A 14800-nucleotide genomic window follows, 5' to 3' on the forward strand; every position below is an offset into this window, starting at 1 on the left:
CTCACTGACCTGCCAAAAAAACCAAAACGACAACAACCAAAAAAAAAAAAAGATGGGTGGGGCAGCTAGGTAGCACAATGGATAAAGCGCAGGCCCTGGAGTCAGGAGGACCTGAGTTCAAATCTGGCCTCAGACACTTGACACGTACTAGCTGTGTGACCCTGGACAAGTCACTTAACCCCAATTGCCTCACCAAAAAAAAAAATAAATAAAAAAGATGGGCACCCTAATGAACTGTTGGGTTCCTTCAAGAACCTCCATTTTGAGGAAGCATCCCAAGCTAGGCATCCTTCCTTCCTTCCTTCCTTTCTGGTTCTGCTTCTGACTCTTCAGACTTCATAATCATACTACTCATCCTCCCCAGCCCCACCCATGCCCTGTCCTTTTCAGCTCCTTTTTCTATGTAATCTTTCCCCCATTAAAATATAAGCTACGTTAGGGTAAGAACTATCTTTCTTTTTGTGTGTATTTGTATACTTGACTATGTCTGGCATATAGTAAGCACTTCATAAATGCTTGTCTGACTAATGACTGACTGAAGCTATGAAATGTTACAACTATTCTGGAAATCTATTTGGAATTATGCAAACAAAATGACTAAAACATTCATGTCCATTGACCCAGAAATTTCACTGTTGTCAGGTACCCAAAGGAGATCGATAACAACAACAAAAAAAGAGTCCAAGATTCACCAAAACATTTTTGTAGTAGCAAAAATATGGTCATTGATTAGAGAACGGCTACACAAATTGTGGTACCTGAATGTAATAAAATGTTACTATGCTGTAAGAAACAATGAACATGCTGAAAACAGAAAAATACACGGGAACATTTCTATGAACAGATAAAGAGAAGTATACAGAACCAGGAAAGTGATGCGAAAATGTCTAAAACAATGTAAATTAAAAGAACAACAACAAAACAATCAAAACTGCATACTGACAAATTATAAGGACTAGGCCTGGTCCAAAAGAAGGAATTTAGAAGACACTTTCCCTTGCTTCTTTGCAGAACTGAGGGACCATTGATGTGGAATACTGTATCATCAGACTTTTTTGATATTTTAGTTAGTTTTGTAGAACTTTCCTCCATTTTTTTTCCTCTTTTAAAAATTCTTTATTATAAGGATGACCTCTCTGGAACGGGATTGGGGGTAGAGGCAGGGAATGGGAAATATAGTACAAATAAGAGATAGGAGTAGAAATTTATTTTTTTTATACAAGATAACTCGGTCCAACTAAGAGATACACCAGCAATCTTCCCATTGACTTCCTTAAATACTCTAGCAGCAATACTCATGTTGTTGAAGTCAACTACTGTTAGATGCTCTTGTTTCTCACAGGCTTGGGTACAATGTGGAGCATCTCAAAGGCTTCCCTGATGCCAAGCTCAAGGCACTACGTAAGTCTCTTCCATCTTTATCTACTGGCAATTCCTTATTTTTCCCCTGCTGTAGTGACAGCTGGGAATAGTCAAATCACCTGGTTCTCTCAGAGAAGAAGTAGGAATCAATACACCCCTTGTCCCAGATGAAGGGATATTCTAAGTATCTCTCCTTAAGGATGTATGTTGTCCTCCTGGCTCCACTTCTCCTAAATAAGCATGGCGGGGGGCAGCTAGATGGCGCAGTGGTAAAGCACCAGCCCTGGATTCAGGAGTACCTGAGTTCGGATCCGGCCTCAGACACTTGACACTTACTAGCTGTGTGACCCTGGGCAAGTCACTTAACCCCAATTGCCTCACCAAAAATAAAAAAAAAAAATTTAAAATAAAAAAAACACTAAATAAGCACGGAAGGAGAGAGATCAATAATCCTTACTTCTAGGTAAACCTGTATCTGACTTGTGCCCTACATACCAGTTAAAGTCACCATCTTTCATAAAATCCCTTTCTTTGCCAATCTACTACTTACTGTTTCCTAGACTTTGAACCTTTTGTCACCCAAGGATGGAGTTCTCTCTTCGTGTATTCTGGCACCTATCTTACCACTGTTTAACTTCAAATGGACAATCAAAAAAATATATATGTATATGTATATATGTGTATATGTATATATAGGTATGTATATACACATGTGTATGTATGTATGTGTATGTGTGTATATATATATGTATGTATGTATGTATGTATGTATGTATGTATGTATACACACACATATATTTTTAACTTATTTTTCCCAAGGGAATGTATGAGTTCCCAGGTTCGTTCCCTGGCACCTCCATTTTGCCTTATAGCCATCTCTCACTTAAATCCAATTCACTGCAAGTCATAACATCATCCGATGTCATGGTCCTCTTTGAGAATGAAGGACAAACAACAACAAGCCAAGAGTCACTAGTTGGAAGGGACACTTCATAATTCAAAACCACACCTGAACAAAAATTTCCTATGTAACATGCCCAACAGATGTTTATTCTACCTTTGCTTGAAGAACTTCCGTGATGGGGAATCCATGCAGTACTTCCCAAAGCAGCTCATTTCACTTTTAGGAAGCTGTAATTATTAGGGAAGTTTTTCCTTATGTCACACTGAAATCTGCCTTTTTTGGTAACTTCTTGTGCCTTGTGCTCCTAAATCTGCCCTCCAAGGTTGAGAAGAATCTCTCTTACTTTTTTCACATGACAGTCCTTTAAATATTTGCTGCTCGTGACGTACCCAGATGTTCAAATACACCGAAGCCTCACTATAATATAACCTATGAGAATATGGAATTCTTTACAACATGGGCTAGCCTTGCTTCCCAACCAAGGGGGGTTTATTTAGTGAAAGGATAGGAAAAGACTTGTTCTAACCCTGTTTCAACTCTACGTTGATTTTATGGTAGGGCCTAGATGATGGTATTATTATAGTGAGGTTTTAGTGTAGTGAAGAAGAGGGAGGGTCACTCTATCACTTCTGGGGTCAGTCATCAGTGTTGAAAGACCCTCTTCCTAAGGCTGTGGCCAAACTTGCTGGGTGGAGGCTGCTAGGGTGCTGAGCCGAGAAAGTGGCTGCACCCCAGAAGGGTTCTCTTGTTCCCAGAGGCCATGATTCAAAGACTCTGTCCACTTTAGTTTTACTTTGTCATTCGAGTTGTACCCAGAATATCGCTGAATATCCCACTTGTCGTGTTTTTCTTTGGCATATCCTGTGGACCATAAGACCAAGTAAGAAATACAGATTGCTGAAGTGCTCAGTCATACAGATAAACAGCACCTATGGATCATTCTCATGTGTCAGAGGATTTTTAAAAAATTAAATAATTTGGGGGGCAGCTAGGTGGTAGAGTAGATATAAAGCACTGGCCTTGAATTCAGGAGGACCTGAGTTCAAATCCAGCCTCAAACACTTGACACTTACTACGTGTGTGACCCTGGGCAAATCACTTAACCCTCACTGCCTCACCAAAAAAAAAAAAAAAAGAAAGAAAGAAAGAAAAAAGAAAAAATTAAATAATTCAATCATTTTTAATTCTAAAATTTTTATCTTTTGCGAACTTGGCAAATACCAAACCAACATGGATGTTCCCATACACAGTGAAGAAAAAAGAGAACTGGATAGGAAACTGTGACTATTACATACTGTTTGTTTTTTTTTTAAATATTGAATTTTATATTAAATTAAACACAGAGATACCAGCAATGACCCTGTTGTCTGTGTTCCCCTCATTTGCTCGTTTGAAAAAAATGTTTCACATGACAGGGAATTTTAACATGTATATGGTGCTTCAAAGTTTGCAAAGCACTTTGCGTGCATGACTATTTGAGCCCCACAACAGCCCTGTGAGTTGGGCAATTACAGGTTTTGTTATCTCCATTTTGTAGTTGGGGAAACTAGGGTTAAAAGAGGTTAAGGATGGGGCAGTCAGGTGGCACAGTGGATAGAGCACCAGCCCTGGAGTCGGGAGTACCTGAGTTCAAATCTGGCCTCAGACACTTAACACTTACTAGCTGTGTGACCCAGGGCAAGTCACCTAACTCCTAATTGCCTCACTAAAAAAAAAAAAAAAAAAAAAAAAAAGAGGTTAAGGGATTTGACCTAATATCACAGGCAGAATTTGAACACCCAGGTCTTCTTGACTCTAGCTTCAGCATTTTAGCCACTGTGCCAAGCTATTTTTCTAAAGTCCTTAAGTTTGAGGCTTTTTCTTATCTAAAACAGCTCTGTTAACTTGCTTTATTAATTTCCTATATTTAAATAGGGAAGCTAGGTCTTGTGGTGGATAGAGTACCAAGCTTGAAGTCAGGAAGACCTGAGTTCAAATCCAGCCTCACACACTGGCTGTGTGAAACTGGGCAAATCACTTAAACCTGGTTGGCTCAGTTTCCTTCTCTGTAAAATGAGCTGGTCAAGAAAATGGCAAACCACTCCAGTGTCTTTGTCAAGAAAACCCCAAATGGGGTCACAAAGAGCTGGACACTAATGAAATGACTGAACAACAACTGACAATTAAGGAATTGATACCAATAAAGGACAAGATCTATTAGAGATGGATGTGGCATTATGTTCTATTTTACCTGAGTCGCTTTTGGCATCTCTTTTGATCTCAGTTTCTCTACTTTTATTGATATTAGAACTTCTCCTGGAATCCAGATAGGGCAAAATCAAGCAAAGAGACAAAGGAAAAAGGAAAATTAGTAAAACTGTGTTTTGGGGAGGGGAGCGCATACCTGTAATTCCTGCTTTTAGGGGAGAGCTGAGGCTTATACATCACTTGAACTCTGGAGTTCTGAGCTGCAGTAGGGTTAACACCAATCACAGGGGTCTGATTTCTAAGTTCAGTACCAATATGGTACACCCTGGGGAAGCTGGACATCACCAAACTGCTTAAGGAGGGACCGATGCCTCTCAATACCTCTCCAAAATGGAACAGGGCAAATCTTCTTTGCTTATCAACAGTGGAAACAGCCTGTGAGCGGCCGCTGTAGTTCCACAGCCTGGGCAAGATAGAGCTACCCAGAAACCAAAAAAGGAAAACAAATTCAAAACCAGCGTTTGTGTTTTACCAAAGTAGAAATATTTTAGGCATAGATGAAAATATAGAAATCGTTAAGGCATGATTCTATTTGGTGAGTATGAAGCTTCTAAAAATTACCTAGAGAAAAGATGGGAATGCCAGGGTGGAGTGAGGGAAGGAAGAAAGCCAACCTTTGCCTCTGCTGGGGAATGAGTGGGTACCACTCCATCTGCTCTGGCCTCTGCCTAGGGCAGTTACTTATTTTGTGTGTTGTCAATTGCATATGTCTTGGCCCAAATGCAAAATCTGGTGTTTTTGCTATCTGGTGGTCCACCCTGTCATCCAAGTACAGAGAAGGGCCTTAATTCAAGTCTCTAAAACAATGATTGAGGGGAAAACTGCACAATCATACAACATGTTATAGGATTTACCTTTTTTTATTACAATTTTTGAACTAGTAGAACTAGTTAAAAAACTAGTATTTAGGGCAGCTAGATGGCGCTGTGGATAAAGCACTGGCCCTGGATTCAGGAGGACCTGAGTTCAAATGCAGCCTCAGATGCTTGACATTTACTAGCTGTGTGACACTGGGCAAGTCACTTAACCCTAATTGCCCTGCACAAAAAAAAAAAAGAAGAAGAAGAAGAAGAAGAATCATCTCAAATCTTTGAAGACAGAAGATAGTTAAAAGTAATGAAACATACAAAGTAGAGGAAGGAAGGAGGGAAGAAGGAAAGAGAGAGGAAAGGAAGGAGAAAGGAGAGACGGAAGGAAGGGAGGGAGGGAAAAAAGAAGGGAGGAAAGGAAGAAAAATATGAAGAAGAGTAAGGAATAATATGTAGCAACCTCAAAGGAAAGGAATGCAAAACAAGGGAGGTCAGGAGAAAAGAGGAGAAAGAGAAGAATCAGAAAGAGAAAAGAAAAAAAGGGGGTCAGAGAAGAATTTAAAGGAAGTCATAAGCTGGAGAGATAGAAGGTAAGAAAAACATAGATGAAGAAAGGGATAGGAACATTGAATGACAGTGATATGGAATATGAATGAAATGATTGCAAGTAAGACTCTACAGTGTGTAGAGGGGGAAAGGGGATAAGGGCAGAGGGGTGTCCCAAAGACAGATTTGGCTACTTCACTATTTAAGTCAAGCCTATTTCTCCTCCTCAAAAAATCTCCACCACTGCCCCCCCCCCAGTTTAATTATATATTATTCTGTCTACTATAAGGAAAGTGGGGGATGGGGGAAGGGTCAAAGTGAAACATGGAGAACAGAAAAATGATTTCTTAAGGATCAGTTCAGTCCAATCCAATCCTACAAACATTTTTTAGATACCTACCATGTGCTAGCCATGGCAATACAAAGATTAAAAAGGATTTGGTTCCTGTCCTCATGGAGTTTGCAATCTAGTTGAGAAAGTATTCTAAATATAAGGAGGGAAACAGTTAGGGAGGAAAACTCCTCCAGGCCACATCCCTGTCAGCATCAGTTAATGGACATTAATTAAGGCTCTTCCTCTCCTCTCTCTTTTACATACTAGCAACACATTTGCTTCAATGTAGTAATTTTATATTTAACCAGTGAATTTCCTGATTCCCTTTCATGCAGCCCAAGATCTCTGTGGAGTGGGGATTGAGATTCTCTGAGCTGTACTTTACTGAAATTGCTCTTGCTAATATTACTATGATTTGGTTTTTTTCCTGATTAAATGGGTTTGCTTTCACTTAAAAATATTTTTGAGTTTTCTAAACATAAATGAACAGAATGTAAAACAGAATATAATGCATAAGAGACGAAAACAAAATGCTGGGTGAGAAGAAGGAAACTATTTCTCACAGGGTCTCATTCCTCACTCCTCATCCCTACAGTCATTAATTAACCCAGCTCCCCCTACCCCCTTTTTCTAGAGGTTGACATTGGCTGTGGGAGAAATTGTCAAGGACTAACTGTTGGTACAAACCACTTACTTTAATTGGTCTTTCTTGGTGGTAAGATCTATAGAGAGATCAGATAAGGTGTCATGTACCTCTGTGGCCATCAGCAACATCAGGTTTTCATTTGACTGAGAGATTGATGGATCATGCTTTGTTGACTACATGGAAAAAGAATTACATGGTGAACCAGGTTCCTAGGCCTGAGAGTATGTGACAGCAAAAGGGATCTTCTTCTTACTTCTGAAGTGCAGAGTTATGAAAGAGTCCAGAAGTCATAGCTATTTTTTTTCATACTCTGACCTTTAGCTTTACTCTTGGTTAGAGGACAACGATTTAAGGAGTTAGAATTCCTTCCCTCAAATCAGGGGTAAGAAATTTGGCCAGAGACAACCTTCCTTCTTGGAAAAGCAGTGTCAACATGGTGTGTTCAAAACAGAAGCCTCACGGCCCTACTGAAGAATAAAAATGTACTTGGCTTCTCCCTTAGAATTTAATGAGAACCTTTTCCAGACAGAGTTCCCCAATTCTTTAAACTCCTTTTCCTTCTTTTTCTATTCCTTTAGATTTCATTCTATCCTGCTTGTAAATGTTTTATATTGGTTTATCTATGCACATGTTGTTTTCCCACATAAAATGTAAGTTCCTTGTGTGCACGGACTTTTTCATTTTTAGTTTTGTATCCTCAGCACTTAGCTTAGTGCTTAACACATAGCAGATGCTTCATAAATGCTTGTTGAATAATCCTATGATCCTGCTTTTTCTATCTGTACCTCTGTCTCTCTTCCCAATGTATACTTCTTAATCAGAATCCTAAAGGGACCTCAGTAGCCATCGAATTTATCACCTTCATTTTCCAAATAAGAAAAGTGAGGCCCAGGGAAGCTCAGTGATTGTCCGAGCACATACAGGTAGTTGATGTGTCTAAGTCCCTATTTTCCTCTGTGTCTGCCTCTTTCCCTTCTCTTTCCCCTTATTCTTTCCATTCTCCACTCCTTTAATTCTATACCTAATTCCTAACATTGTTGTGAAGATTAAGTGAGATATTTGTAAAGTTCTTAAAAAGGTACAATGCCTGGCATAAAGCAGGTGCTATATAAGTGTTTCCTTCCTTCCTTCCTTCCTTCCTTCCTTCCTTCCTTCCTTCCTTCCTTCCTTCCTTCCTTCCTTCCTTCCTTCCTTCCTTCCTTCCTTCCTCCCTCCCTTCCTTCCTCCCTCCCTCCCTCCTTTCTTTCCTTTCTTCTTCCTTCCCTCCTTACCCCTTCCTTTCTTCATCCTACCTCTTTTCTTTTCTCTTAATTGACCATAATTTGTAAGCACCAGTTTTTAAAAAGCTAACATGCCATTAAATTTACTGACTAAATACATTTCCTATTCTTAATTTTAAAATCAATTACATTGAACATGTGCCTTCTACGGAAAATAAGTTTTATTCGTGCAGGGACACACATTATCTTTACCTCCTATAAGTCAATTACTCTAACAAAGCAACGAGCATTTATTTATTAATTGACTACTATGCACAGAGCACTATGCTAGGATCTGGGAGAAATTTTTCTTTTAAAGTTTAATTAAGAGGGGCAGCCAGGTGGCGCAGTGGATCGAGCACCAGCCCTGGATTCAGGAGGAACTGAGTTCAAATCCAGCCTCAGACACTTGACATTAGCTGTGTGACCCTGAGCAAGTCACCTAACCCTCATTGCCCCGCCAAAAAAAAAAAAGTTTAATTAAGTTTAATTAAGACACAAGTCCCTGTCCTCCTGAAATTTACATTCTAGTGATAAAATAAATTTTTAAGAGTGATAAAATTGTCCACTCAAGACTTGTTATGTCTATCGCTATCAAAGCACTCATAAATAGATTATCAGTGGACTGGATACTCTAAACCATCCCCTAATGACCGATCCCCACTTAAAGATTAGGGAAAGAACACTCTTACTTCTTCCAGAAAGGTTTTGCTAGGGGTTTTGGGCACCAAGCAATGGTTCACATGGATTCTAGGATCTTTGGTGGTGATGGACAGGCCCTTTTGTAGAATGTTCACTAGTCGGATCCAGAAATGGAAGACAGCTTCAGGGTGTTTGGGATGGAGCTTCATGTAATAGATCTTTTCAGTCACAGTTCTGACCCTCAGGATGCGTTGGGCCTTGTCATAGATCATGATCTCCACAAATTTCAGTGGGACAATCCTGAGGGCACAAGCAAAGACACCACCAGAGAGAACTAATCACTTTGGGTAAAATGAGTCCGCCCTTCATCGGGAAGTCTCATTTTCTCTGCTTGCCATTCATTAAACACCGTCTAAGGCCTAGATTCCCTTTATCTAATCCAGCAGACCAGTTTCATAAGTGCCAGGTACTGGGCTAAATGCTGAGGGAGTGACTAGGGATCTGAATATAGGTCTTCTTTCTGCTTAGGAGAATTCTCTTAAGAAAAGAGTCTCTAGCATAAATGGAAAGGTCCAACCAGTCAACAAGCCCAAGACATCTCTAACTTTAATAATTCAAGAAAAAGACATCAGTCTATTTCCCATCATGATAGCAGAGGATGGACTTCCTAGACAAGGACCAAAGGTGAGTAGAATAGTTAGGGGAGTAGAAAGAGAATACATGCTACTATTCTCAAAGCACTTCCCTTTTCTTTAAATTAGCTTCTTAACCTCCTAATCCTTCTTCTGACACCTAGATAATAAAACAGTAATAGTAATAAAAACAATATTATTATTGTTGTTAATATGATACATTTATTACCTTCCTCAGCTCTGCCTGGTTTCCTTCAAGACTCAAATTCTACCTTCTACCTGAAAGCTTTTCCTAATCCTCCAGCTGCCAATGTCCTCCCTCCCCAAACTATCTTGTATTTATTTTGGAATATGTATTTCCTATATACTTATATATGTACATGATGACTCCCTTCACTAGAATCTGTGAAGGCAAGGACTGTTTTGTTTTTAAGTCATCACATTCCCAAATTCTAATATAATTCTAATAGTGCCTGGCACATAGTATTTTAATAAACACCAAAACAGGAGGGGAGAAAGAGGAGGAAAAAGAGGAGGAAGAGGAGGAGAAGAAGAAAAATAAGAAGAAGAGGAAGAAGAGAAAGAAGAGGAAGGAGAAGAAACAAAATAACAAGGTTATTTAAATCCTTAGTGACCCTTTACAGGTTTTTTTCCCTGGACCCCAGCTGTTGAGTAGCCCCTGTGCCAGACAATCATATATGTCCACTTCCAATGCCCCCCCTTCAATTGTTTATTTATTTTACTTATTTTATTTACCTATTAAGAGTGATGGTTGGTGCATTGATGGGTTTGGTCCATGTTGATAAATGTCCCTGGGGCCAGGTGACCTTGGCCATCAGGAAGATGTTTGGCAGTGGCAGGCATGGCACTGAGGAAGTCACTCCAAGGACCACAGTTGTGGACCTATCCTCAGCATCTACCCAGTCCTCTGTCTTTGTGACCTTCAAATCAATTCCAATTGCAAAGATCAGAGAAGAGCTAAAACTTGGTGATTAAGGAGGGAGGAATTAAGGAAGGATGAGGGAGATAAAGGAAATAGTAAATTGACAGCAATAAATGGTCTTGGGGCTTGGCTTGTGGCACTCAGTGTGGCAGTGTTTAGGTGTCAATAGGTACTTATATGGATGGATAGATTCCACTGAGGCTGGTCCAGATGAATGATTTGGTCCTACATCTATCTTTCCATTCATATTTGTATGAGTCCCCTCCATATATTCTATATTGCTGCCAAACTAGATGACTCTGTCCCCTGCATATCTCTCATACCTTCCCCCATCTCTGTACCTTTCCTCACATTGTTCTCTCTGCCTGGAATGCCCCACCCCCCTTATCTTTTCCCAACCACAACACTCAGTTGTTGAGTTCCTTCTTATCCATCTGAAGCCTAGCTTAAGCATCACCTCTTCCATGAGACCTCATCTGATACCCCCAAGTTGTTAGTGATCATTCCCCTCAAACCTCACAGAATTTTGTGCCTCTCACTTATCGTGCAATTTTGTGAATTATAGCTGTCTGTACACTTGTCATATACCCTTAATTAGACGGTAAATCCCATGAGGGCAGGGACTTAACTTTCTGTCTCCCCCATTGTGCTTAATAAATGTTTAATAAGTTGCATTGTTATTTATCCTTTTTTAATATATGTTTTGCTTCCTCAACTAGAATTTGAAGTCCCAGGGCAGAAATCGTGTTTGATGAACGTTTAATAATGGAGTTGCTGTTATAAGAAGAAATGAAGGGCATCATGGTGGTTCAACAGGAAATTCAATTGAAGTAATGAATACTCTTCAAGTACTAGGGAATTCATACTAGGCAATTACTTCGGAATATTTACAAGTTAATTATCTACAGCAAAATTTTAATCCCACATTGGCTTCTTTTGTCAACTAACACATTTCTGAGGCTGTTCTCATTGTTGTCTGTGGTAACTGAGATCTCTGCCCTATGACAGCCATCCACTAGGTAAATTATAGCTACTATGATCTATCTGCCTGCTTGCTGAAAGTCAGTGAAAAGTGCGATGAAATTTGTAGGGATATGTTACCCAATCTGTAATAAATCCTAAACTCTCTCTGCAAAACTGACCAATAACAAATGATAAGCAATTTGCCCCGTCAAATATAAATGAAAGCACTTTGCCCCTAGTCAATTGATACTGCTTAACCCGACACTCCTCATTACAAGCAATATACTAGCATTCCGTGACTCTTCCTGAGTGGATGCCTTCCAAGGAATGATGGGTCCTGCCCCAACCCCAACGCTGTAGGTGAATGAATTCATTTTGATAAGTATCCTTAAGTAAAGTATGCAATGGTAGACTTTTTCCAAGAGTCCTTAAGATCTATCTCACTTTCCTGCTATCCTCTCACTAAACTTTTCTGGGTATAAAAGGGTGTGAAATTCATTAGAATCCTATTTCCACCCCCACCTGGAACTCCCCTTCTCAAATACAACAGTTGTCACTGGGTGTGAGCTTTTAGAGTATAGCTAACTTTATCATTTGCTAAAACAAAACATGATTAAGTGGATAAATCAGCTGCCAAAAAACCCACGTCCTTCCTTTGTTTCAAAGCCAAATAGACATTTTTTTTGAGGGTGTTTTTTATTTATTTGCGGTGCTGCTACTACCCTTGGTTAATTAGAATGGATTAGGTATACAATTGAGCTCACTTATTTGTTAACAGAGCCACTAGCTATTTGTATGACCTGGGTTCTCTGGAATCAATTTCTTCATCTGAGAAATCAAAGGGTATTTAATACGAGATGATTACTGGCATTTGTGTGGTTCTCATAAATGTCAGAGCTGGAATTTGAACATACTTCATCTTCCTGATTCTGAGTTCTGAACCCTAGCTTCTACCCCATGCTGCCTTCTCAGGATAAAGTCTAAGGTTCCTTTGAGCTTTGATATGAGATTCTAAATAGTCATTTTACTACCAGTTTAGCCCATTGCTATCAAATACTATGGACACAATATCCTGGGATCTGTATGAACAAGTATTTGTTGTAAATTTGAAAGGAATAGCAAGTTGTGCATTGTAGATTTGAAGTTTCATGTGCAATCATCTTTTTAAAAAAAATTATACTATGAGGGGTAGCTAGGTGGCCCAGTGGATAAAGCACTGGCCCTGGAGTCAGGAGGACCTGAGTTCAAATCCAGCCTCAGACACTTGACACTTATTAGCTCTGTGACCCTGGGCAAGTCACTTAACCCTCATTGCCCCCCACAAAAATAATAATAATAAAATGTGCTTACTTATAAAAATTATACTATGGGGGCAGCTAGGTGGCGCAGTGGATAGAGCACCGGCCCTGGATTCAGGAGGACCTGAGTTCAAATCTGGCCTCAGACACTTAACACTTACTAGCTATGTGACCCTGGGCAAGTCACTTAACCCCAATTGCCTCACCAAAAAAAAAAATATATATATATATATATATATATATATGCTTGTTTTATTCCACAAATTTTCTTTTTAAAAAGAGACTGTACTAGGGGCAGCTAGGTGGCACAGTGGATGGAGCACTGGCCCTGGATTCAAGAGGACCTGAGTTCAAATCCGGTATCAGACACTTAACAGTTACTAGCTGTGTGACCCTGGGCAAGTCACTTAACTTTCATTGCCCCCCACAAAAAAAATAATAATAAAATGTGCTTACTTATAAAATTATACTATGTTATGGAAATGCTTGTTTTATTCCACAAATTTTCTTTTTAAAAAGAGACTGTACTAGGGGCAGCTAGGTGGCGCAGTGGATAGAGCACTGGCCCTGGATTCAGGAGGACCTGAGTTCAAATCCGGCATCAGACACTTAACAGTTACTAGCTGTGTGACCCTGGGCAAGTCACTTAATCCCAATTGCCTCACCAAAAAAAAAAGAAAAGAAAAGAAAAAAATTTTTTAAAAGAGAGAGAGACTGTACTATACAGGACCTGGGACTCAAACAAGCAGCATATAAGACATTTAAGATAAATCTAAACCAGTATCCCAAACCCATAGTGGTATAATATTTCTTTAAGCCCCTAAGGCTCAGTTTTGTGGGTTATTATGATAATTTCCCCCTGATTTTGAGGGGGAAAAAGGTTCTATAGACTGGTAGAGTCAATGCATATCTGATATTGTTCATCTCTGACTTTCCAGGAATACTTTCTAAAACATTCCCAATAGTGCAAGGTAGAATTCAGAGGCATAGCTCTACCATTGAACTTTAACTGGGTCTTAATTTCATTACCACTTTAGTTACCTCTTTTGGGCTCATGAGAAAAGAGAGAAGGTAGATACAAGTACAGCGATTCGAAACTAAAGAACTTTTTCAAGTGGTTCAGACCTGATCTCTCATACAGCCAAAACCCTGTAAGTGCTTCAATTACCTTGAGGAGAATTCAGAACTCAACCCCATTCTTCCCTGACCCTCTGTAACCCCCATCCAGGAATTCCAAAGTTTATATGAGTCTCTCAGTCATCTCCTGAGTATAGGACTTGAGAGAGCTCTTCTCTCTCAATGGAGAGTTAACCTGAAGAATAGAACAAGGGTACCTGGATGAAGTTGCTTTCAAATACAGCAGAATTGGGGAATAGGTTGAACTCTGGAGAATGAAGCAGCTGGCAGAGTAGACCTTCTTCCACCCCTAAAGCCACTCCAGGGTATGGTTCACCAACCATGATGGGTGGGAGACCCCTAATGTCTGTCATTGAATCCAGGGAAGAGCAGGCTTGATAACATTATAGGTGCTTCACACTGGCCTGGCCCAACTGTATGGTTCTGGTGTGGTCACTGAACTCCTGTGTGCCACCCATCACCCCCTTATTATAGGCTGTGTCCATCAGGTCCTGGGCAGGGTTGTCAGATCACAATGGTATATGGGTGACATCAAGGGACTTGAGTTGATAGCAACAGGAAGGGGAAAGGGTGATGCGGGAGGAAATGCCAATATGTACTGATGATTAGGACACTGCTATGGGACAAAAAAGTTGAACTCCCTCCTTGGAAAAGGGATTTCAGTCCCATTGACTTCAACAAGCATTTATTAAATTCTTAAAATATTCAAAGGACAGTGCTAGGTAAGTAGATACAAAGACAAAAATAGAATAGTTGATGCAGAGATGGTTTAACATAAGGAAAACTTAACATAATTGATTATATCAGTAACAAAAGTAATGAAAATCATATGATTATATCAATAAATACAGAAAAAACTTTTAAAAATACAACATTCATTCCTATTAAAAACATTCCAAAACATAGGTATAAATGAATTTTTCCTCTAAATGATAAGTATTTACCTAAAACCATCAGAAAGTATTATTTGTAATGGGGATAAGCTAGAAGCCTTCCCAGTAAGATCAGGAGTGAAACAAGGATGACCATTATCACCAATATTATTCAGTATCATTTTAGAAATGATAGCAATAGCAAT

General features: G+C 39.5%; 1 protein-coding gene across 1 annotated transcript; it reads right to left on the reverse strand.

Moving 5' to 3' along the window:
- Nucleotides 1-2930: 2930 nt before the first annotated feature.
- LOC122729556 (protein FAM71F2-like) lies at nt 2931-14081 on the reverse strand. The gene is made up of 6 exons (XM_043968502.1): nt 13920-14081; nt 10138-10322; nt 8800-9049; nt 6897-7021; nt 4497-4561; nt 2931-3127 (listed from the first exon to the last, which is right to left on the reverse strand). Exons 1-6 carry the CDS (start codon nt 14073-14075, stop codon nt 2931-2933), a joined length of 978 nt encoding a protein of 325 aa, XP_043824437.1. The 5' UTR covers nt 14076-14081.
- Between the last annotated feature and the right edge of the window lie 719 nt (nt 14082-14800).

Source organism: Dromiciops gliroides, chromosome 5 (assembly GCF_019393635.1).
Source record: "Dromiciops gliroides isolate mDroGli1 chromosome 5, mDroGli1.pri, whole genome shotgun sequence".
Lineage (NCBI taxonomy): Eukaryota > Metazoa > Chordata > Mammalia > Microbiotheria > Microbiotheriidae > Dromiciops > Dromiciops gliroides.